Source organism: Tamandua tetradactyla, chromosome 3, assembly GCF_023851605.1.
Source record: "Tamandua tetradactyla isolate mTamTet1 chromosome 3, mTamTet1.pri, whole genome shotgun sequence".
In the NCBI taxonomy this organism is placed as follows: Eukaryota; Metazoa; Chordata; class Mammalia; order Pilosa; family Myrmecophagidae; genus Tamandua; species Tamandua tetradactyla.
Window position 1 is genome coordinate 82,393,325 of NC_135329.1, and position 25,137 is coordinate 82,418,461.

At 39.2% G+C, this 25,137-nt stretch overlaps 1 protein-coding gene across 3 annotated transcripts in view; it reads left to right on the top strand.

Moving 5' to 3' along the window:
* The window catches only part of PLEKHB2 (pleckstrin homology domain containing B2), a 75,546-nt gene that overhangs the window by 42,485 nt on the left and 7,924 nt on the right, over window positions 1-25,137 (top strand). For all 3 annotated transcript variants that reach the window (XM_077153426.1, XM_077153427.1, XM_077153425.1), the window contains exons 5-7: window positions 9,171-9,210; window positions 11,080-11,169; window positions 24,380-24,485. In XM_077153426.1, coding sequence (XP_077009541.1) covers window positions 9,171-9,210; window positions 11,080-11,169; window positions 24,380-24,485 — 236 coding nt within the window. The remainder of the gene's footprint in view (window positions 1-9,170; window positions 9,211-11,079; window positions 11,170-24,379; window positions 24,486-25,137) is intronic.

Genomic DNA, 25,137 nt, shown 5'->3' on the forward strand with positions numbered 1-25,137 from the left:
CTGTTTGGATAATATTTTCCTCTAACATTTTGCCTTTTGTATTATATATATCATATCTGACTTTCCTTTTTTCTACACTCTTCTCCATACCTCTCTCTTCTGTCTTTTCGGTTCTGACTCTAGTGCTCCCTTAGTATTTCTTGCAGAGCTGGTCTCTTGGTCACAAATTCTCTCAGTGACTTTTTGTCTGAGAATGTTTTAATTTCTCCCTCATTTTTGAAGGAAAATTTTGCTGGATATAGGAGTCTTGGTTGGCAGTTTTTCTCTTTTAGTAATTTAAATATATCATCCCACTGTCTTCTAGCCTCCATGGTTTCTGCTGAGAAATCTACACATAGTCTTATTGGGTTTCCTTTGTATGTGATGGATTGTTTTTCTCTTGCTGCTTTCAAGATCCTCTCTTTCTCTTTGACCTCTGACATTCTAACTAGTAAGTGTCTTGGGGAACGCCTATTTGTGTCTAATCTCTTTGGGGTGCGCTGCACTTCTTGGATCTGTAATTTCAGGTCTTTCATAAGAGTTGGGAAATTTTCAGTGATAATTTCTTCCATTAGTTTTTCTCCTCCTTTTCCCTTCTCTTCTCCTTCTGGGACACCCACAACACGTATATTTGTGCGGTTCATATTGTCCTTGAGTTCCCTGATACCCTGTTCAAATTTTTCCATTCTTTTCCCGATAGTTTCTGTTGGTTTTTGGAATTCAGATGTTCCATCCTCCAAATCACTAATTCTATCTTTTGTCTCTTTGAATCTATCATTGTAGGTATCCATTGTTTTTTCCATCTTTTCTACTTTATCCTTCACTTCCATAACTTCTGTGATTTGTTTTTTCAATTTTTCTATTTCTTCTTTATGTTCAGCCCATGTCTTCTTCATGTCCTCCCTCAATTTATCGATTTCGTTTTTGAAGAGGTTTTCCATTTCTGTTCGTATATTCAGCATTAGTTGTCTCAGCTCCTGTATCTCATTTGAACTATTGGTTTGTTCCTTTGACTGGACCATATTTTCAATTTTTTTTTTCTTTTTTTTTTTTTTTTTTATTAACGGAAAGAAAAAAAAAAGAAATTAACACAACATTTAGAAATCATACCATTCTACATATGCACTCAGTAATTCTTAACATCATCACATAGATGCATGATCATTGTTTCTTAGTACATTTGCATCAGTTTAGAGGAACTAGCAACACAACAGAAAAAGATATAAAATGTTAATATAAAGAAAAGAAATAAAAGTAGTAATAATAGTAAAAAACAACAACAACAAACAAACCAACAAGCATACAAAAACAAAAAAAACCCTATAGCTCAGATGCAGCTTCATTCAGTATTTTAACATGATTACTTTACAATTAGGTATTATTATGCTGTCCATTTTTGAGTTTTTGTATCTAGTCCTGTTGCACAGTCTGTATCCCTTCAGCTTCAATTACCCATTGTCTTACCCTGTTTCTAACTCATGCTGAACTCTGTTTCCAATGACATATTCCAAGTTTATTCTCGAATGTCGATTCACATCAGTGGGACCATACAGTATTTGTCCGTTAGTTTTTGGCTGGATTCACTCAGCATAATATTCTCTAGGTCCATCCATGTTATTACATGGTTCATAAGTTTATCTTGTCTTAAAGCTGCATAATATTCCATCGTATGTATATACCACAGTTTGTTTAGCCACTCTTCTGTTGATGGAGATTTTGGCTGTTTCCATCTCTTTGCAATTGTAAATAACGCTGCTATAAACATTGGTGTGCAAATGTCCGTTTGTGTCTTTGCCCTTAAGTCCTTTGAGTAGATACCTAGCAATGGTATTGCTGGGTCGTATGGCAATTCTATATTCAGCTTTTTGAGGAACCGCCAAACTGCCTTCCACAGTGGTTGCACCCTTTGACATTCCCACCAACAGTGGATAAGTGTGCCTCTTTCTCCGCATCCTCTCCAGCACTTGTCATTTTCTGTTTTGTTGATAATGGCCATTCTGGTGGGTGTGAGATGATATCTCATTGTGGTTTTGATTTGCATTTCTCTAATGGCCAGGGACATTGAGCATCTCTTCATGTGCCTCTTGGCCATCCGTATTTCTTCTTCTGGTAGGTGTCTGTTCAAGTCTTTTTCCCATTTTGTAATTGGGTTGGCTGTCTTTTTGTTGTTGAGTTGAACAATCTCTTTATAAATTCTGGATACTAGACCTTTATCTGATATGTCGTTTCCAAATATTGTCTCCCATTGTGTAGGCTGTCTTTCTACTTTCTTGATGAAGTTCTTTGATGCACAAAAGTGTTTAATTTTGAGGAGCTCCCATTTATTTATTTCCTTCTTCAGTGTTCTTGCTTTAGGTTTAAGGTCCATAAAACCACCTCCAGTTGTAAGATCCATAAGATATCTCCCAACATTTTCCTCTAACTGTTTTATGGTCTTAGACCTAATGTTTAGATCTTTGATCCATTTTGAGTTAACTTTTGTACAGGGTGTGAGAGATGGGTCTTCTTTCATTCTTTTGCATATGGATATCCAGTTCTCTAGGCACCATTTATTGAAGAGACTGTTCTGTCCCAGGTGAGTTGGCTTGACTGCCTTATCAAAGATCAAATGTCCATAGATGAGAGGGTCTATATCTGAGCACTCTATTCGATTCCATTGGTCGATATATCTATCTTTATGCCAATACCATGCTGTTTTGACCACTGTGGCTTCATAATATGCCTTAAAGTCAGGCAGCGCGAGACCTCCAGCTTCGTTTTTTTTCCTCAAGATGTTTTTAGCAATTCGGGGCACCCTGCCCTTCCAGATAAATTTGCTTATTGGTTTTTCTATTTCTGAAAAATAAGTTGTTGGGATTTTGATTGGTATTGCATTGAATCTGTAAATCAATTTAGGTAGGATTGACATCTTGACTATATTTAGTCTTCCAATCCATGAACACGGTATGCCCTTCCATCTATTTAGGTCTTCTGTGATTTCTTTTAACAGTTTTTTGTAGTTTTCTTTATATAGGTTTTTTTCTCTTTGGTTAAATTTATTCCTAGGTATTTTATTCTTTTAGTTGTGATTGTAAATGGGATTCGTTTCTTGATTTCCGCCTCAGCTTGTTCATTACTAGTGTATAGAAAAGCTACAGATTTTTGAATGTTGATCTTGTAGCCTGCTACTTTGCTGTACTCATTTATTAGCTCTAGTAGTTTTGTTGTGGATTTTTCTGGGTTTTCTACATATAGTATCATATCGTCTGCAAACAATGATAGTTTTACTTCTTCCTTTCCTATTTTGATGCCTTGTATTTCTTTTTCTTGCCTAATTGCTCTGGCTAGAACTTCCAACACAATGTTGAATAATAGTGGTGATAGTGGACATCCTTGTCTTGTTCCTGATCTTAGGGGGAAAATTTTCAATTTTTCCCCATTGAGGATGATATTAGCTGTGGGTTTTTCATATATTCCCTCTATCATTTTAAGGAAGTTCCCTTGTATTCCTATCTTTTGAAGTGTTTTCAGCAGGAAAGGATGTTGAATCTTGTCAAATGCCTTCTCTGCATCAATTGAGATGATCATGTGATTTTTCTGCTTTGATTTGTTGATATGGTGTATTACATTAATTGATTTTCTTATGTTGAACCATCCTTGCATACCTGGGATGAATCCTACTTGGTCATGATGTATAATTCTTTTAATGTGTTGTTGGATACGATTTGCTAGAATTTTATTGAGAATTTTTGCATCTGTATTCATTAGAAAGATTGGTCTGTAGTTTTCTTTTTTTGTAATATCTTTGCCTGGTTTTGGTATGAGGGTGATGTTGGCTTCATAGAATGAATTAGGTAGTTTTCCCTCCACTTCGATTATGTTGAACAGTTTGAGGAGAGTTGGTACTAATTCTTTCTGGAATGTTTGATAGAATTCACATGTGAAGCCGTCTGGTCCTGGACTTTTCTTTTTAGGGAGCTTTTGAATAACTAATTCAATCTCTTTACTTGTGATTGGTTTGTTGAGGTCGTCTATTTCTTCTTGAGTCAAAGTTGGTTGTTCATGTCTTTCCAGGAACCTGCCCATTTCATCTAAATTGTTGTATTTATTAGCGTAAAGTTGTTCATAGTTTCCTGTTATTACCTCCTTTATTTCTGTGAGGTCAGTAGTTATGTCTCCTCTTTCATTTCTAATCTTATTTATTTGCATCCTCTCTCTTCTTCTTTTTGTCAGTCTTGCTAAGGGCCCATCAATCTTGTTGATTTTCTCATAGAACCAACTTCTGGTCTTATTGATTTTCTCTATTGTTTTCATGTTTTCAATTTCATTTATTTCTGCTCTAATCTTTGTTATTTCTTTCCTTTTGCTTGCTTTGGGATTAGTTTGCTGTTCTTTCTCCAGTTCTTCCAAGTGGACAGTTAATTCCTGCATTTTTGCCTTTTCTTCTTTTCTGATAAAGGCATTTAGGGCAATAAATTTCCCTCTTAGCACTGCCTTTGCTGCATCCCATAAGTTTTGATATGTTGTGTCTTCATTTTCATTTGCCTCTAGGTATTTACTAATTTCTCTTGCAATTTCTTCTTTGACCCACTTGTTGTTTAAGAGTGTGTTGTTGAGCCTCCATGTATTTATGAATTTTCTGGCACTCCGCCTATTATTGATTTCCAACTTCATTCCTTTATGATCCGAGAAAGTGTTGTGTATGATTTCAATATTTTTAAATTTGTTAAGACTTGCTTTGTGACCCAGCATATGGTCTATCTTTGAGAATGATCCATGAGCACTTGAAAAAAAGGTGTATCCTGCTGTTGTGGGATGTAATGTCCTATAAATGTCTGTTAAGTCAAGCTCATTTATAGTAATATTCAGATTCTCTATTTCTTTATTGATCCTCTGTCTAGATGTTCTGTCCATTGATGAGAGTGGTGAATTGAAGTCTCCAACTCTTATGGTATGTGTGTCTATTTCCCTTTTCAGTGTTTGCAGTGTATTCCTCACGTATTTTGGGGCATTCTGGTTCGGTGCGTAAATATTTATGATTGTTATGTCTTCTTGCTTAATTGTTCCTTTTAATAGTATATAGTGTCCTTCTTTGTCTCTTTTAACTGTTTTACATTTGAAGTCTAACTTGTTGGATATTAGTATAGCCACTCCTGCTCTTTTCTGGTTGTTATTTGCATGAAATATCTTTTCCCAACCTTTCACTTTCAACCTATATTTATCTTTGGGTCTAAGATGTGTTTCCTGTAGACAGCATATAGAAGGATCCTGTTTTTTAATCCATTCTGCCAGTCTATGTCTTTTAATTGGGGAATTCAGTCCATTGACATTTAGAGTTATTACTGTTTGGATAATATTTTCCTCTACCATTTTGCCTTTTGTATTATATATATCATATCTGACTTTCCTTCTTTCTACACTTTTCTCCATGTCTCTCCTGTCTTTTCGGTTCTGACTCTAGTGCTTCCTTTAGTATTTCTTGCAGAGCTGGTCTCTTGGTCACAAATTCTCTTAGTGACTTTTTGTCTGAGAATGTTTTAATTTCTCCCTCATTTTTGACGTACAATTTTGCTGGATATAGGAGTCTTGGCTGGCGGTTTTTCTCTTTTAGTAATTTAAATATATCATCCCACTGTCTTCTAGCTTCCATGGTTTCTGCTGAGAAATCTACCCATAGTCTTATTGGGTTTCCCTTGTATGTGACGGATTGTTTTTCTCTCGCTGCTTTCAAGATCCTCTCTTTCTCTTTGACCTCTGACATTCTAACTAGTAAGTGTCTTGGGGAACGCCTATTTGTGTCTAATCTCTTTGGGGTGCGCTGCACTTCTTGGATCTGTAATTTTAGGTCTTTCATAAGAGTTGGGAAATTTTCAGTGATAATTTCTTCCATTAGTTTTTCTCCTCCTTTTCCCTTCTCTTCTCCTTCTGGGATACCCACTACACGTATATTTGTACGGTTCACATTGTCCTTGAGTTCCCTGATACCCTGTTCAAATTTTTCCATTCTTTTCCGGATAGTTTCTGTTTCTTTTTGGAATTCAGATGTTTCATCCTCCAAATCACTAATTCTATCTTCTGTTTCTTTAAATCTGTCATTGTAGCTATCCATTGTTTTTTCCATCTTTTCTACTTTATCTTTCACTTCCATAGGTTCTGTGATTTGTTTTTTCAGTTTTTTTATTTCTTCTTTATGTTCAGCCCCTGTCTTCTTCATGTCCTCCCTCAATTTGTCGATTTCGTTTTTGAAGAGGTTTTCCATTTCTGTTCGTATATTCAGCATTAGTTGTTTCAGCTCCTGTATCTCATTTGAACTATTGGTTTCTTCGTTTGACTGGGCCATATGTTCAATTTTCTGAGCGTGATCCGTTATCTTCTGCTGGCGTCTGGGCATTTACTCAGATTTCCCTGGGTGTTCGACCCCACAGGTTGAAAGATTTTTCTGTGCAATATCTGGGTTCTGTTTTTCTTATCCTGCCCAGTAGGTGGCGCTCGTGGCACACGTTTGTCTACGGGTTCCACCAGTTAAAGTTGCTGTGGGTCCTTTAACTCTGGAAAATTCTCGCCGTAGGGGAGGTTCGGCAGCCGAAGCGTCTTGGAAGAATGCCAGCCGGCCTGGGGTTCCGAATGCGGGGAGGGTCGCCGGCCGCCGCAGCACGGGAGAGCGTCCGGCCGAATTAGCTAGTCGGCCCGGGGCACCAAGCGTGGCGGGAGGGCGCCAGCTGTCGCAGCCCAGGAGAGTGCACTATTCCCAGCCGACAGGGGAGTCACGTGTTTGGAAGGGATCCCCCGGTCACTGTTCTCCGCAGTCTGGGTATTTCCGACCCAACTACCTCAGTTGTTCCAGGGGGCCTCGTGTGGTGGGGGCACCAGCCGCCGCGGCCTAAGGGGACCGCCTGTCCAATTCTACCAGCTGGCCTGGGAAGGTGGAAGGGAGGGACTCCGGTCGCTTGCCGTCCCACCCAGGAAAGCCCGTGCCCCTTGGTGATCTCACCGGAGCTGGTTCTCCCAGATAGTCAGCCGTTCCAGGATGGGGTACGCCGTCCCTTTGCTCTCCCTCGTGGCTCCGGGAGCTGCTCTGTATTATCTCCACTCCCCCAGTAGCTGTTCTGGAGGAGGAAAGGTGAGGGCGGCAAGGCTGTAGAGGCTGGTGGTGGAGGAGCCGGTGAAGGTGGGGGAAGAGGGCACCGTGGTGGTTGGAGAGCGGCCGGAGCAGGAGGGTGAGGACAGGGGAGAAGGAGGGCGGGCGGGTCGGCTGCTGCAGGGCGTGGGCGCCGCGCGGCGGGCCGGCGGAGAAAGAGAGGGGAGAAGGAGGGCGGGCGGGTCGGCTGCAGCGGGGCGTGGGCGCCGCGCGGCGGGCCGGCGGAGAAAGAGAGGGGAGAAGGAGGGCGGGCGGGTCGGCTGCTGCGGGGTGTGGGCGCCGCGCGGCGGGCCGGCGGAGAAAGTATTTTCAATTTTTTGAGCGTGATCCGTTATCTTCTGCTGGCGTCTGCGCATTTAGACAGATTTCCCTGGGTGTTGGATCCAAAAGTTTGGAAGATTTTTCTGTGAACTCTCTGGGTTCTGTTTTTCTTATCCTGCCCAGTAGGTGGCGCTCGTGGCACACGTTTGTCTGCAGGTTCATCCAGTAAAAGGTGCTGTGGGTCCTTTAACTTTGGAAAACTCTCGCCGTCCGGGAGGTTCGCCAGCCGAAGCGGCCTGGAAGAGCGCCAGCCGGCCCGGGGTCCGAACGTGGGGAGGGTCACTGGCTGCCGCAGCCCGGGAAAGCGCCCATCCGAATTTCCTAGTCGGCCCGGGGCACCAAGCGTGGCGGGAGGGTGCCAGCCGCAGCGGCCCGCCCAGGAGAGTGCACCGTTCCCGGGGAGTCACGGGTTTGGAAGGGCCCCCCCCCCGTCGCCGTTCTCCGCGGCCTGGGGATTTCTGATCCAATTCTCTCAGTTGGTCCGGGGGGCCATGCCGTGGTGTGGGCACCAGCCGCCGCGGTTTGAGGGGACCGCCTGTCCAATTTTCCCAGCCGGCCCGGGAAGGGGGGAGGGAGTGACTCCGGCCGCTTTCTGCCCCGCCCGGTGAAGCCCACGCCCCTCGGCAATCTCACCAGAGCGGGTTCTCTCAGCCAGCCAGCCGTTCCAGGATGGGGTACGCTGTCTTTTTTATCTCTGTTGTGGCTTTGGGAGCTGTTCTGTATCGTTTCTACTCCCCTAGTAGCTGTTCTGAAGGAGAAACTAAGATCCGCGCAACTTACTAAGCCGCCATCTTCTCCGGAAGTTGTAGTAGCATTATTATTATACCTTTTTTAAGAGTCATGCAGTCATTTATTTTAAGATGTTTTTACAATATTCTGGGAATTATATCTTTTTTAAGCAGTTTTATTCATATCCCATACAGTCCATCCAAAATGTATAATCAGTAGCTCTGTAAAATCACAGAGTTGTGTATTCATTACCATGATCAATTTTAGAATATTTTCCTTGCTCCAAAAAGAAAAACCCTAGACCCCTCATATCCCTCTATTATTCACGCTTAGCATTGGTTGGGTACTCTTATAATTTTAATGAAAGAATATTAAAATATTATTGTTAACTATAGTCCATAGTTTGCATTAGGTGTATTTTTCCCATTTACCACTCTATTATTAATGCCTTGTAATAGTGACGTATATTTATTTTCGTTCATGGAAGAACATTCTTATATTTGTACTATTAACCACAGTCATTGTCCATAACAGGGTTCTCTGTGTTGTGCAGTCCCGTATTTTATCCTCTGGTTTTCCTTTTGTGGGCGTAAATGACCCTAAACTTCCCCTTTCAACCACAATCAAATAGACAGTTAAGTGAGCAGCATTATTTTTAATGGCAAAATGTTGCTGATAGTCTCAGTCTACTCAAATCATGGAACATTATGTAGATAATCTGTGTGTGATATAAACTGACAGAATGAGTTGTATGTTATCCATGGTACAATTTAAGTGTATTGAAGGTAATGTAAAAACAATTTAGTATGGATTATATTTTAAATGTTATGTATGATATGTAGTATAGATGTATTATATCTTCTAAGTGCATGTCTCAAATGATTGAATGGGTTATCAGGTGAGGTCTGAAACCTGTTCTTGCAAGTATTTTCAGGAATTAGGATGCCAACCAGAATTTGAAAATCATTAAAGTAGTTGGTGGATTGCCTCAAATGAATTACCCTTTTGCTTTTCTTTTCTCCAGGGCCTGGAAGTTTACACTCCAAGATTCCAGGACAAACACAGTAAGTTGCATGTTGGTAATGGGCTGTTGGCGATCATCAGTCATGTTTTCATGTATTCTTGCTGTAGGAAATAGGAAAATAGGAGTCTGGGAAAGGATAATTGGGCAGAGCCAGGCAGGACACCTTTTGATGGCAGTGACCAAGCTGGGTTTACCAAACAGATTGGCAGAAAGAGCTGTTCTCGCCTAGACATGCTGGCTCCAGTGTTGTTTTTCTAGAAGTATTTGTATCTTACTAAGCTTTGTAATACTTCGAATTCTGTTACAGTTTGCAATGAAGTCTCAATAAAAGAGGACCACGGGGTTCTTTCTATGCATAGCATCTCAGCCTTTGACATGAATATTTTGGGGGGCTTGTATTTATCTCTAGTCCTGTTTCTGACCTTTGAAGGTCAGTGACCCCCCATTTGTAAAGGCTAGTAATGCCATCTTTGTGTCTGTCAGGAGATCAAGGCAACTTTACTGCTGTGGTCAACAATTTTATTTTCTCCTTTATCTTTATGGGAAGAAAATAAATAGGTAGATTGAGCTTATGAAAGAATTGTACATTTGGAAAAAGAAACTAGAAAAGCATGATATCCAAATAACAATGTTTCCTACTTCTATCAGTGCAAGTCAATTTGTCTCCCTAGACTTATTCTACTCCCTACACTTATGTACTCCCTAGGTACATAGAATCCTTTTCTTTTGTGAAAATCCTCTTCTTGGATGGGATTCGTATTAATGATCTATGTAGTTAGGGCAAGATTCCAAGCATTTCTTTATATGGAAGTTTTTAAAGAGCTGATGTGTTTCTCTTTTCCACTGGAGAGTAATATATATTCCACTGGAGATATATATATATATTTTAATGCAACAACCAAACTGTTAGAATATATCCCTGACTACTACATTCCAGATTGTAGGGTTTTTATTTGTGAACAGAAGGGTTATTGACGGTTGTGTAAAATCTGTCTTAGTTTGCGAGAACTCCTATCACAAATATCACAGACTGGTTTTGGTTCAACAATAGAAATTTATTGGATCACAGTTTTCAGGCTAAAGTCATCCCGAATCTAGATATTGACAAGTTCTGAAGTCACTTTATAACATTTTCCTTCTTTTCCATCAGATTGTTTGATGCTTTCCTAATTATTAATAGGAATTCTTAATAAGTCTGAACAGTAATCTTAAAAAACATATTGGCAAGCCTTGCTTGCTCCCTGAAGGCTGTAGCATTCTGGTGCTGGCTGCCAGCAATCCTTGGGGTCCTTGGTTTATATCTCTGCCAACTGTCATGTGGTAATGTCCTTTTCTTTCTAGTCTTCATTTTCCCTGACTTCTCCTTCCTTTGTGGTCTTTTCTAACTTCTGGCTTTCGGTTTCTTCCATTTATAAAGCCTCCAGTAATGTGGATTATGATCCACCCTCATTCAGTTGAGCCACATCTTGACTAGAAATTTTTAGGAGGTCTTATTTACAGTAGGTTCACATTCACAGTAATGCGGATTAAGATTAAGACTATTTCTGTTGGGGTGCATAATTCAGTCTATCTTAACATCCTTTGACAGGCTTTGGACAACAGTGAGAGTCTCTGGTGGGCATTCCTGGGCAGGGAGAGTTCTTTTCCTACTGAGGTTTAAGTGAGGACTGCCTCGCTCCTGAATTCAGAGGCACCAGAGTGGTGTGGGCCCTCCTTGTTTGAGTGGATTTTTCCTTCTTCCTTTTTCTACTTCCCAGAGAGCTATTATATTTGTTGCTTAAATATTAAACTTTACGTCCTTTAATTTTTTATTTGCAAATTAAAAAGGATATATATATATAGTATCTATGAGCATGACGTTGCACTGGCAACCCACCTTCTCTCATAATTTCTCACTTCTCTCCTGTAGGCTTATGTTGGATCAGAAGTCATGTACGATGAGACAGCTGTGGCATCATCTCCACCTCCTTACACAGCCTATGCCACACCAGCCCCTGAGGTAGGGAAGAACTTTGAGCCTCACAGAATCTGAATGGGGAAAAGCTGGGCGCTCTCTGCTGCCCACCTTTTTCTTTTTTTTAATCTTTAGTTAGCATTTGAGAAATTAGAAATGTACTCTAAACTTTTTTCTTTAAATGGATTATTTCCTTATCTTTCGTTTTCATGAAATAAAGCAATTATTTTATACTCTTATTCATATTGAGCATATTTTGTTTTTAAAATAGATATAAAAATGAATTATGTTAGTGATAATTGCATTGGGAAATGAGACTTTTATGATTTATAGTTTATACTTTTTGAACTTCTTGAATTCTCTTTATAATCAGAAAAAAATGCTATATTTAATACCTTGGGGTATTCCCTAGTTAAAGGCACTGATTGTTTAGTGCTTCATATAGCAGTCTCTCTTGTGTGAGGTACTCCTGCTTTTTTTTTTTTACATGGGCAGGCACCAGGAATCGAACCTGGGTCCTCGAGCATGGCAGGCAAGCACTCTTACCTGCTGAGCCACCGTGGCCCGCCCAAAGCAAATACTCTTTATTTATTTATTTTTACATGGGCAGGCACCGGGAATCGAACCCAGGTCCTCTGGCATGGCAGGCAAGCAGTCTTGCCTACTGAGCCACCATGGCCCGCCCTCCTGCTTTTTTTTTTTCCTTTTATTTTTTAATTTTTAAATAATTACAGAGAAATTGCAAAGATAGTATGGTGAGGTTTCATGCATCCTTCACCCAGTTTCCCCCAATGTTATATCTTAGATAAAATTAAAACTGGAAATTTGATGTTGGCACAATGTTTATGTCTAATTCTGTGTCATTGCATCACATATGTAGAGTTGGGTAACCACCATTTCAATCAGGATATAAAACTTTTCCATCACAAAGCCCTCCTCCTGCTACATGTCTTCATGGTCACACCCTCCTGCCCTTCATTTTGTCAATCACTGATCTGTTCTCCACTTTTATAATTTTGTCATTTATACAGTGTTATATAAATGGGATCATACAGCATGTGACGTCTTCAGATTGACTTCATTCACTCAGCATGATGCCCTTGAGATCCATCCAAGTTGTTGCATGTATCAGTAGTCTGTTCTTTTTTGTAGTAAAGCAGTTTTCCATGGTAGAATGTACCACAGATTGTTAGCTACTTACCTATTGACTGATATTTTGGTTGTTCTGGTGTTTGGCTGTTACAAATAGTGCAAATGCAGTTGCTGGGTCATTTGGTAAGTGTATGCTTCGTTTTTAAAAAAACTGACAAAGTACTTTCCAAAGTGACTCTTACCATTTTACTTTTCCACCAGAGGTATATGAGAGCTTCAGCTTCTCCACATCTTAACCAACATTTGATGCTGCTAGTTTTTATTTTAGCTATCTTAACAGGAGTGTAGTAATATCTTATAATGTTCTTACTTTGTGTTTTCCTAATGACTGGTGATCTTGAACATCGTTTCATGTACTTATTTGCTAATCTGTGTATCCTCTTCAGTGAAATATCTCTTCATGTCTTTTGCCCATTTTCTAAACTGTTTGTTTTGTTTTTAATGTTGAGTTTGAGAATTCTTATATATATGTTCTAAATAGGAATTCTTTGGATATGTGGTTTGTAAATAATTTTTCAATCTGTAGCTTGTCTTTTTATCCTCTCAACAGAGCCTTTCACAGATTTTAAATTTTGATGTGGTCCAGTTTATCAGCTTTTCCTTTTGTGGAGCATATTTTTGTCATGTCTAGCACTTTACCTCACCCGAATTCCTGAAGATGATTCTCCTGTGTTATCTTCTGAAAGTTTGTAATCTTAGGCTTTACATTTAAGTCTGTGATCCATTTTGAGTTATTGTTTATGAGATGTGAGGTTAAGGTTGAGATTCTTGTTTTGTTTTTTTTTTTGCCCATGAATGTCCAATTTGCTCCATCAACATTTGTTAAGAAAACTATTGTTTCTTCTTGGAATTATTTTATCTGTTTGTCAAAAATCAGTTGGCCATATTTGTGGCGAGGTGGGAGTGCTATTTTTATATTCTCTGTTCTGTTCATTGATCGTCATGTTTATCCTCCACCAGTACCATACATGAGTCTTAAAATTGGGTAGAGTGGTGTGCTGGTTTGAAAGGATGTGTGTCCCCTAGAAAAGCCATGTTTTAATTCTAATCCCATTTTGTAAAGGTAGCCATTTCTTCTAATCCCTATTCAGCATTGTATGTTTGAAACTGTAATTAGATCATCTCCCTGGAGATGTGATATAATCGAGAGTGGTTGTTAAGCTGGATTAAGTGATGATATGTCTCCACCCATTCCGGTGGGTCTTGATTAGTTTCTGAAGTCCTATAAAAGAGGAAACATTTTGGAGAATAAGAGATTCAGAGAGAGCAGAGGATGTTGTAGCACCACAAAGCTACACGAGTCCATGAGCCAGTGACCTTTGGAGATGAAGAAGGAGAACACCTCCCGAGGAACTTCATGAAACAGGAAGCCAGGAGAGAAGGCTAGCAGATACCGTGTTCCCCATGTGCCCATCCAGCTGAGAGAGAAGCCCTGACTGTGTTCACCATGTGTCTTTTCACTTGAGAGAGAAACCCTGAACTTCATTGGCCTTCTTGAACCAAGGTATCTTTCCTTGGATGGATGCCTTAGATTGGACATGTCTATAGACTTGTTTTAATTGGGACATTTTCCTGGCCTTAGAACTGTAAACTAGCAACTCATTCAATTCCCCCTTTTAAAAGCCATTCTGTTTCTGGTATATTGCATTCCGGCAGCTAGCAAACTAGAACAAGTAGTATCACTGAATTTTATTTTTCCTTTTCAGAATTGTTTTCGCTATTCTGGTTCTTTTGCCTTTCCATAATAATTAGAATTCATTTGTCTACAAAATAATCTTGCTGGGTTTCTGATAGAAATTGCTTTAAACCTGCATATGAATTTGGGGAGAATTGACACCTTAGAAAATTTAAGATGAGAAGGAAAATCTATTTTATTTATACCTATTTTTGCCCTTAGTGTGTTTTCTTACCTTCTGATATTTCAGGATTCTTTTTAGTTAATTTCCTTTAGCTGTTTCCTTAGGATTTATCTGCTGGTGATACCTTCTCATTTTGTCTTCATTTTGAAAGATATTTCAATGGTATAGAATTCTAGGTTGACAGTGCAACCCAGTTCTTTTATTTTAGCACTCAATAAATACTATACTGTTACATTATGGCCTTCCTGGTTTCTGGTGAGAAACCTGCTGTCTTTCAAGTTTCTTTCCCCTTACCGGTATATACGTTCTTTCTCTCTGGGTATGTTCTTTGTCTTTACTTTTCAGAAGCTTGCCAATTATGTGTCTTGGTATAGTTTCTTTGGGTTTATCCTGTTTGGGGTTGGTCATCTCTTTGTTTTTGTTAAATTTGGGAAATTTTTTTTTTTTTTACATGTACAATCAGTAATTCTTAATAACATCACATAGTTGCATATTCATCATTTCTTAGTACATTTGCATCGATTTAGAAAAAGAAATAAAAAGACAACAGAATAAGAATTAAAACAATAATAGAAAGAAAAAAACACAAAAAAAACAAAAACAAAAAACCTATACCTCACATGCAGCTTCATTCAGTGTTTTAACATAATTGCATTACAATTGGGTAGTATTGTGCTGTCCATTTCTGAGTTTTTATATCCAGTCCCGTTGTACAGTCTGTATCCCTTCATCTCCAATTATCCCTTCTCTTTTTTTTTTTTTTTTTTAATTAACGGAAAAAAAGAAATTAACCCAACATTTAGAGATCATACCATTCTACACATGCAATCATTAATTCTTAACATCATCACATAGATGCATGATCATCATTTCTTAGTACATTTGCATTGGTTTAGAAGAACTAGCAACATAACCGAAAAAGATATAGAATGTTAATATAGAGAAAAAAATAAAAGTAATAATAGTAAAATCAATACAAAACAAAACAAAACAAAACAAAAACCTATAGCTCAGATGCAGCTTCATTCAGTGTTTTAACATGATTACTTTACAATTAGGTATTATTGTGCTGTCCATTTTTGAGTTTTTTTATCTAGTCCTGTTGCACAGTCTGTATCCCTTCAGCTTCAATTACCCATTGTCTTACCCTGTTTCTAACTCCTGCTGAACTCTATTACCAATGACATATTTCAAGTTTATTCTCGAATGTCCGTTCACATCAGTGGGACCATACAGTATTTGTCCTTTAGTTTTTGGCTGGATTCACTCAGCATAATATTCTCTAGGTCCATCCATGTTATTACATGGTTCATAAGTTTATCTTGTCTTAAAGCTGCATAATATTCCATCGTATGTATATACCACAGTTTGTTTAGCCACTCTTCTGTTGATGGAGATTTTGGCTGTTTCCATCTCTTTGCAATTGTAAATAATGCTGCTATAAACATTGGTGTGCAAATGTCCGTTTGTGTCTTTGCCCTTAAGTCCTTTGAGTAGATACCTAGCAATGGTATTGCTGGGTCGTATGGCAATTCTATATTCAACTTTTTGAGGAACCGCCAAACTGCCTTCCACAGTGGTTGCACCCTTTGACATTCCCACCAACAGTGGATAAGTGTGCCTCTTTCTCCGCATCCTCTCCAGCACTTGTCATTTTCTGTTTTGTTGATAATGGCCATTCTGGTGGGTGTGAGATGATATCTCATTGTGGTTTTGATTTGCATTTCTCTAATGGCCAGGGACATTGAGCATCTCTTCATGTGCCTCTTGGCCATCCGTATTTCCTCTTCTGAGAGGTGTCTGTTCAAGTCTTTTTCCCATTTTGTAATTGGGTTGGCTGTCTTTTTGTTGTTGAGATGAACAATCTCTTTATAAATTCTGGATACTAGACCTTTATCTGATATATCATTTCCAAATATTGTCTCCCATTGTGTAGGCTGTCTTTCTACTTTCTTGATGAAGTTCTTTGATGCACAAAAGTGTTTAATTTTGAGGAGTTCCCATTTATTTATTTCCTTCTTCAGTGCTCTTGCTTTAGGTTTAAGGTCCATAAAACCGCCTCCAATTGTAAGATCCATAAGATATCTCCCAACATTTTCCTCTAACTGTTTTATGGTCTTAGACCTAATGTTTAGATCTTTGATCCATTTTGAGTTAACTTTTGTATAGGGTGTGAGAGATGGGTCTTCTTTCCTTCTTTTGCATATGGATATCCAGTTCTCTAGGCACCATTTATTGAAGAGACTGCTCTGTCCCAGGTGAGTTGGCTTGACTGCCTTATCAAAGATCAAATGTCCATAGATGAGAGGGTCTATATCTGAGCACTCTATTCGATTCCATTGGTCGATATATCTATCTTTATGCCAATACCATGCTGTTTTGACCACTGTGGCTTCATAATATGCCTTAAAGTCAGGCAGCGCGAGACCTCCAGCTTCGTTTTTTTTCCTCAAGATGTTTTTAGCAATTCGGGGCACCCTGCCCTTCCAGATAAATTTGCTTATTGGTTTTTCTATTTCTGAAAAATAAGTTGTTGGGATTTTGATTGGTATTGCATTGAATCTGTAAATCAATTTAGGTAGGATTGACATCTTAACTATATTTAGTCTTCCAATCCATGAACACGGTATGCCCTTCCATCTATTTAGGTCTTCTGTGATTTCTTTTAGCAGTTTTTTGTAGTTTTCTTTATATAGGTTTTTTGTCTCTTTAGTTAAATTTATTCCTAGGTATTTTATTCTTTTAGTTGCAATTGTAAATGGGATTCGTTTCTTGATTTCCCCCTCCGCTTGTTCATTACTAGTGTATAGAAATGCTACAGATTTTTGAATGTTGATCTTGTAACCTGCTACTTTGCTGTACTCATTTATTAGCTCTAGTAGTTTTGTTGTGGATTTTTCCGGGTTTTCGACGTATAGTATCATATCGTCTGCAAACAGTGATAGTTTTACTTCTTCCTTTCCAATTTTGATGCCTTGTATTTCTTTTTCTTGTCTAATTGCTCTGGCTAGAACCTCCAACACAATGTTGAATAATAGTGGTGATAGTGGACATCCTTGTCTTGTTCCTGATCTTAGGGGGAAAGTTTTCAATTTTTCCCCATTGAGGATGATATTAGCTGTGGGTTTTTCATATATTCCCTCTATCATTTTAAGGAAGTTCCCTTGTATTCCTATCTTTTGAAGTGTTTTCAACAGGAAAGGATGTTGAATCTTGTCAAATGCCTTCTCTGCATCAATTGAGATGATCATGTGATTTTTCTGCTTTGATTTGTTGATATGGTGTATTACATTAATTGATTTTCTTATGTTGAACCATCCTTGCATACCTGGGATGAATCCTACTTGGTCATGATGTATAATTCTTTTAATGTGTTGTTGGATACGATTTGCTAGAATTTTATTGAGGATTTTTGCATCTGTATTCATTAGAGAGATTGGTCTGTAGTTTTCTTTTTTTGTAATATCTTTGCCTGGTTTTGGTATGAGGATGATGTTGGCTTCATAGAATGAATTAGGTAGTTTTCCCTCCACTTCGATTTTTTTGAAGAGTTTGAAGAGAATTGGTACTAAATTCTTTCTGGAACGTTTGGTAGAATTCACATGTGAAGCCATCTGGTCCTGGACTTTTCTTTTTAGGAAGCTTTTGAATGACTAATTCTATTTCTTTACTTGTGATTGGTTTGTTGAGGTCATCTATGTCTTCTTGAGTCAAAGTTGGTTGTTCATGTCTTTCCAGGAACCCGTCCATTTCCTCTAAATGGTTGTATTTATTAGCGTAAAGTTGTTCATAGTATCCTGTTATTACCTCCTTTATTTCTGTGAGGTCAGTAGTTATGTCTCCTCTTCCATTTCTGATCTTATTTATTTGCATCCTCTCTCTTCTTCTTTTTGTCAATCTTGCTAAGGGCCCATCAATCTTATTGATTTTCTCATAGAACCAACTTCTGGCCTTATTGATTTTCTCTATTGTTTTCATGTTTTCAATTTCATTTATTTGTGCTCTAATCTTTGTTATTTCTTTCCTTTTGCTTGCTTTGGGGTTAGCTTGCTGTTCTTTCTCCAGTTCTTCCAAATGGATAGTTAATTCCTGAATTTTTGCCTTTTCTTCTTTTCTGATATAGGCATTTAGAGCAATAAATTTCCCTCTTAGCACTGCCTTTGCTGCGTCCCATAAGTTTTGATATGTTGTGTTTTCATTTTCATTCGCCTCGAGGTATTTGCTAATTTCTCTTGCAATTTCTTCTTTGACCCAGTCGTTGTTTAGGAGTGTGTTGTTGAGCCTCCACGTATTTGTGAATTTTCTGGCACTCTGCCTATTATTGATTTCCAACATCATTCCTTTATGGTCCGAGAAAGTGTTGTGTAAGATTTCAATCTTTTTAAATTTGTTAAGACTTGCTTTGTGACCCAGCATATGGTCTATCTTTGAGAATGATCCATGAGCACTTGAGAAAAAGGTGTATCCTGCTGTTGTGGGATGTAATGTCCTATAAATGTCTATTAAGTCTAGTTCATTTATAGTAATATTCAGATTCTCTATTTCTTTGTTGATCCTCTGTCTAGATGTTCTGTCCCTTGATGAGAGTGGTGAGTTGAAGTCTCCAACTATTATGGTATATGAGTCTATTTCCCTTTTCAGTGTTTGCAGTATATTCCTCACGTATTTTGGGGCATTCTGATTCGGTGCGTAAATATTTATGATTGTTATGTCTTCTTGTTTAATTGTTCCTTTTATTAGTATATAGTGTCCTTCTTTGTCTCTTTTAACTGTTTTACATTTGAAGTCTAATTTGTTGGATATTAGTATAGCCACTCCTGCTCTTTTCTGGTTGTTATTTGCATGAAATATCTTTTCCCAACCTTTCACTTTCAACCTATGTTTATCTTTGGGTCTAAGATGTGTTTCCTGTAGACAGCATATCGAAGGATCCTGTTTTTTAATCCATTCTGCCAATCTATGTCTTTTGATTGGGGAATTCAGTCCATTGACATTTAGTGTTATTACTGTTTGGTTAATATTTTCCTCTACCATTTTGCCTTTTGTATTATATATATCATATCTGATTTTCCTTCTTTCTACACTCTTTTCCATATCTCTCTCTTCTGTCTTTTTGTATCTGACTCTAGTGCTCCCTTTAGTATTTCTTGCAGAGCTGGTCTCTTGGTCACAAATTCTTTCAGTGACTTTTTGTCTGAGAATGTTTTAATTTCTCCCTCGTTTTTGAAGGATAATTTTGCTGGATATAGGAGTCTTGGTTGGCAGTTTTTCTCTTTTAGTATTTTAAATATATCATCCCACTGTCTTCTAGCTTCCATGGTTTCTGCTGAGAAATCTACACAAAGTCTTATTGTGTTTCCCTTGTATGTAATGGATTGTTTTTCTCTTGCTGCTTTCAAGATCTTCTCTTTCTCTTTGACCTCTGACATTAGTAAGTGTCTTGGAGAATGCCTATTTGGGTCTAATCTCTTTGGGGTGCGCTGCACTTCTTGGATCTGTAATTTTAGGTCTTTCATAAGAGTTGGGAAATTTTCAGTGATAATTTCTTCCATTAGTTTTTCTCCTCCTTTTCCCTTCTCTTCTCCTTCTGGGACACCCACAACACGTATATTTGTGCGGTTCATATTGTCCTTGAGTTCCCTGATACCCTGTTCAAATTTTTCCATTCTTTTCCCTATAGTTTCTGTTTCTTTTTGGAATTCAGATGTTCCATCCTCCAAATCACTAATTCTATCTTCTGTCTCTTTAAATCTATCATTGTAGCTATCCATTATTTTTTCTATGTTTGCTACTTTATCCTTCACTTCCATAAGTTCTGCGATTTGTTTTTTCAGTTTTTCTATTTCTTCTTTATGTTCAGCCCATGTCCTCTTCATGTCCTCCCTCAATTTATCGATTTCATTTTTGAAGAGGTTTTCCATTTCTGTTCGTATATTCAGCATTAGTTGTCTCAGCTCTTGTGTCTCATTTGAGCTATTGGTTTGTTCCTTTGACTGAGCCATATTCTCAATCTTTTGAGCGTGGACAGTTATCTTCTGCTGCTGGCGTCTGGGCATTTATTCAGATTTCTCTTGGTGTTGGACCCAGCAAGGTTGTAATATTTTTCTGTGAAATCTCTGGGTTCTGTTTTTCTTATCCTGCCCAGTAGGTGGCGCTCGTGGCACACGTTTGTCTGCGGGTCCCACCAGTAAAAGGTGCTGTGGGACCTTTAACTTTGGAAAACACTCGCCGTCCTGGGGGTTCGCTAGCCGAAGCGGCTTGAGCCGGCCCAGGGTCCGAACACAGGGAGGGTGTCCGAACGCAGGGAGGGTGTCCGAACGCAGGGAGGGTGTCCGAACGCAGGGAGGGTTGCTGGTCGCCGCAGCCAGGGAAAGAGCCCGTCCGAATTTCCTAGTCGGCCCTGGGCAACAAGCGTGGCAGGAGGGCGCCAGCGGCAGCGGCCCGCCCGAGAGAGTGCACGTTCCCCGGGAGTCACGGGTTTGGAAGGGGCCTCCCCCACCCGTCACCGTTCTCCGCGGCCTGGGGGTTTCCGATCCAATTCTCTCAGTTGGTCCGGGGGCTGCGCGTGGTGTGGGCGCCAGCCGCCTTGTTTTCAGGGGACCACCTCTCCAATTCTCCCAGCCGGCCCGGGAAGGGGGAAGGGAGTAACTCCGGCCGCTTGCCACCCCGCCCGGTAAGGCCCGCGCGCCTCGGCGATCTCACCCGAGCTGCTTCTCTCAGCCAGCCAGCCGTTCCAGGATGGGGTACGCTGTCTTTTTTATCTCTGTTGTGGCTTTGGGCGCTTTCTGTATCGTTTTTACTCCCCTAGTAGGTGTCCTGGAGAAGAAACTAAGATCCGCGCGTCTTACTAAGCCGCCATCTTCCAGGAAGTCTCTTGGGAAATTTTTAAAACTTTTTTAATGTTTTTTAATTTAATATACATTTTAATGAAATGTATATACAAAAAAGCAATAAATTTCCAAGTACCTTTTAACAAGTAGTTATAGAACAGATTTTAAAGTTTGGTATGGGTTATACAGGTCCACAATTTTTCATTTTTTTCTTCTAGCTGCTTCAAGACACTGGAGACCAAAAGAAATATCAATATTCAGCAAACATACTCATTTGTTAAATCCTATCTTTTTTGTTATGCTCCTCCTCCTCTTTTTTCTTTTTTGTGAAAAATAATGTATATACAAAAAAGCAATAAGTTCCAAAGTACAGCCCCTCAATTAGTTGTAAAACAGGTATCAGAGTTTGGTATGGGTTACAGTTCCATAATTTTAGGTTTTAACTTCTACTTGCTGGAAACTAAAAGAAATATCAGTATAATGATTCAGCAGTCATACTTATTTGTTAAACCCTACCTTCTCTGTATAACTCTACCATTACCTTTGATCTTTCTGCCACTCTTTAGGGGTATTTGGGCTATGTTCATTCTAACTTTTTAATGTTGGAAGGGGCTGTTAATAATATGGGGTAGGGGGATGGATCTAGCTGATGTTCTGGAGAGGCTAGCCCCTCTAGGTTTCAGGACTTATCTTGTCCAGGGACCCATCTGAAGATTGTAGGTTTCTGAAAAGTTACCCTAGGCAGTATCTACCCTACCTAGATACCTGTAGAAACTTATATATTGCCCTAGGATTGGCTGGAATGGTTTTGGTTGGGGTTTGGCAAGTTACGATAGCTAGCAGTGTCTAACTGAAGCTTATGTAAGAGTGACCTCCAGAGTAATCTCTCAACTCTATTTGAACTCTCTCAACCACTGATACCTTGTTTGTTAAACTTCTTTTCCCCCTTTTGGTAAGGATGGCATTGTTGATCCCATGGTGCCAGGGCCACACTCATCCCTGGGGGTCATTTTCCATGCTGCCAGGAAGACGTTCACCCCTGGATGTCATGTCCCATGTAGGGGGATGTGAAATGATTCCACTTGCAGAGTTGGACTTAGAGGGAGTGAGGCAACATCTGAGCAACAAGAGGTCCTCCAGAAGTAAGATGTCCTCTGGAGGTGACTCTTAGGCATATCTATAGTAGGCTAAGCTTCTCTGCAACATACATAAGCATCACAAAAGCAAGCCTCAAGACCAAGGGCTTGGCCACTTTAATGTTTGGCATAGTATCCAATGGTAATAACTTTGGAAAATTTTAAGCCATTATTTCTTGATTTTTTTTTCAGCCCCACTTACTTTTCCTTCTCCTTCTGGGACTTCAAGGGCATGAATTTTAGATTTTTTAATAGTCCTGGAGACTATTCATTGTATTTCTTTAGTCTGCTTTTTCTGTTGTTCATATTGGGTAATTCATGTTCCCTGATTGTTTCCTCTGTCATCTCCATTCTGTATTTTGTTTTAATTAGAGAAGGTGTAGGTTTGCAGAAAAATGATGTAAAAAATACAGCATTCCTATATCTCCATTTGATTTTGAGTTCATTTACTGAGTTATTTATAGTTATTGTATTTTTAGTTCTAAAATTTTCCTTTGATTATTCTTTATCTCTTCTATTTCTTTGCTGAGATTCCTCTCTTTGTGGAGACTTTTCATTTTTTTCATTTACGTGTCATTGTAATTGCTTGTGAAGTATTTTTATGATGATTTCTTTAAAATCCTTGCTAGATAATTTTAATATTTCATGTCATTATTGGTACCACATTGTCTTTTGTCATTCTGTTTGTGATCTTCTGGTTCTTGGGATGATGAGTGATTTTTTTTTAAGTCAAATCCTGGACATTTTAGGTACCTAAGACTTGAGATTAAATCTCGTGTTTTAGCAGGGCTTTTCCTGATACCATTGTGATGGGTGATGAAGGACCCTGCCTTGTTACTGTCAGGTGGGGTGGAAGTCCAGGCCCTCCAGTCTGTCTTGGTTGACACCTAGTAGGTGGTACTCCTAGTTACACTGGGAGGGGGTGGTTCAGGTTACCCCGCTGGTCTCCACTGTACCACTTTGGATGGGAAGGGTTGGGGCACCTCATTCCTGTACTCCACATAGCCTCCGCTGATACTATAGTTACCCTTTCATGAAAGTCCCGACGCTGCACTGGGCTTTTGCTGCCACTACCTTAGCAGGCAGTGGAAGAGGTACTTTAATTGCTAGGCAGCAATGGGGTTCTTGCCCACACCACACACAGTGTATGTTGTGGCCTTGTTACTGCTGACTGATAGTGACGGCCTCACTCTCTACTAGGTCCCCTCAAACACCACTGTGCTTAGGAGTGGGGAGAGTGCCTTGTTCTTGCTGATTGGGGGGCAGTCAGGCTCCCCCATCTTCACTGACACTGGGAAAGGGGGCAGGGGAGGTTTGTTTCTGCCTGGCAGGGATGAAATTCTCAGTTCCTCACTCAGCCTTTTCTGATACTGCTGCAGTGAAGGAGTCAGGACGCTTTGTTACAGTCTGCTGCAAATAGAGATCCAGGTTCCCCACTTGACCTTTTGATGGGTGTGGACATGAGGCCATGATTCTTTCTGTGGTGCTTGGCCGGAGTTGGGACAATTATCGCCTAAGTGTTTTCTGCCTTGTTACCTTTGGTTAGAAAGAGTCCATCTCTTCACCTTTTAGAGTCTTCTCTAAAGAAGATATAATGTCCAAATTTTTCATTGTATTTAGCAGGGGAAATAAGAGAAAGGATGCCTACTCAATCTTCCCAGAAACTTTTACACACATCTCTTTTCCTGGCTGCAGCTCCTTCTGCCCAAAACATTTGTCTCATAGGGATAAGAAATTGTAATTGTACCCGTCTGCTCACCTCTCTGCTGTGAGCATCTTGGGAGGCTAGACCTTCTATCTTGGTTGTGTTCTGGTACCTAGTGGCATTCATCCAGTCAGTCGAGGCGGGCCTGAAAGTGGACTTGGGGCAGGCCTGCTGCCTGGCTGCTTTATCTAGAGAATCGTAGCTTTGGATAAATCTTATTTACCACCTGGTCCAACCCCATCCCTTTACAGATGATCATACAAGGCTCAGAGTGGTTTGGTGGGTGACTTGCTAAAGATCAGGTCAGCTGAGGTAGAGACCAAATTTTTTGCAAGTCCAGTTGTACATGTCAGCCTTCTTCATTTTACAGCCTGAAAGCGGATTCCCAATTGTAGAATTTCTTTTGTGATCTTCAGACAAATGAAATAATAAAAAATAAGGCGTAACTCTACTGTTTCATGTTCTTTTTTTTTTATTGTTAAATTATATTGATTGCAACTTGATGAGTCAATTTTAATATATTACCAGGCGTTTCTAAATTGTATTTCTAATGGGCATGTTTCTCTTCCGCAGGCATACAGCTATGGACCGTACAGTGGTGCCTACCCGCCAGGAACTCAAGTTGTCTATGCTGCTAATGGGCAACCATATGCCGTGCCATACCAGTACCCATATGCAGGTATGCCTGCCACCTTCCTGTCCTTCGTTTCTCTTCATTTAGAGATTACCCTTATTTTTTTTAAAGCGATTTTATTGAGATGTATTCATTTATCACAGAATCCATTGAAAGTGTACAATCAGTGGCTTTCAGCATATTCATGTGTTGTGCAATTATTACCACCATTAATTTTGGAACATTTTTATTACTCCAAAAAGAAAAACCCCTTAGTAGTCATTTCTCAATCCCGCCATCCCTTTATAACCACTAATCTAATTCTTTCCCTATGGATTTATTTATATTTAGATTTTTTTTTATTTTTGTTCTGGTTTTCTTTAATTTAAAAATTTATTTAAATATTTTCTTAGGAATATCTTTAAATATATCATGCCAATGGTCAGAGGTTAAATTTTTTATAAGTAGTATGCAAATATTTGTCACATTAATTTTATAAGATGCTGTGATGTTTTTATAGCTTATATATTTTAAGTGATTAATTATTCACATGTTATATTGTAGTTTTTTAATGAATTTTTACCCAACCTAAACTTAGGAGTAGCTTACCTGTGGAACCTGGTAATTTAAATTTTTAATTAAAAATTTTTTGTGTGAGGTCCCCCAATAAATTTTTTTTTGTTTTTGTTAATCACATAAGCAATATCAAATTTATATT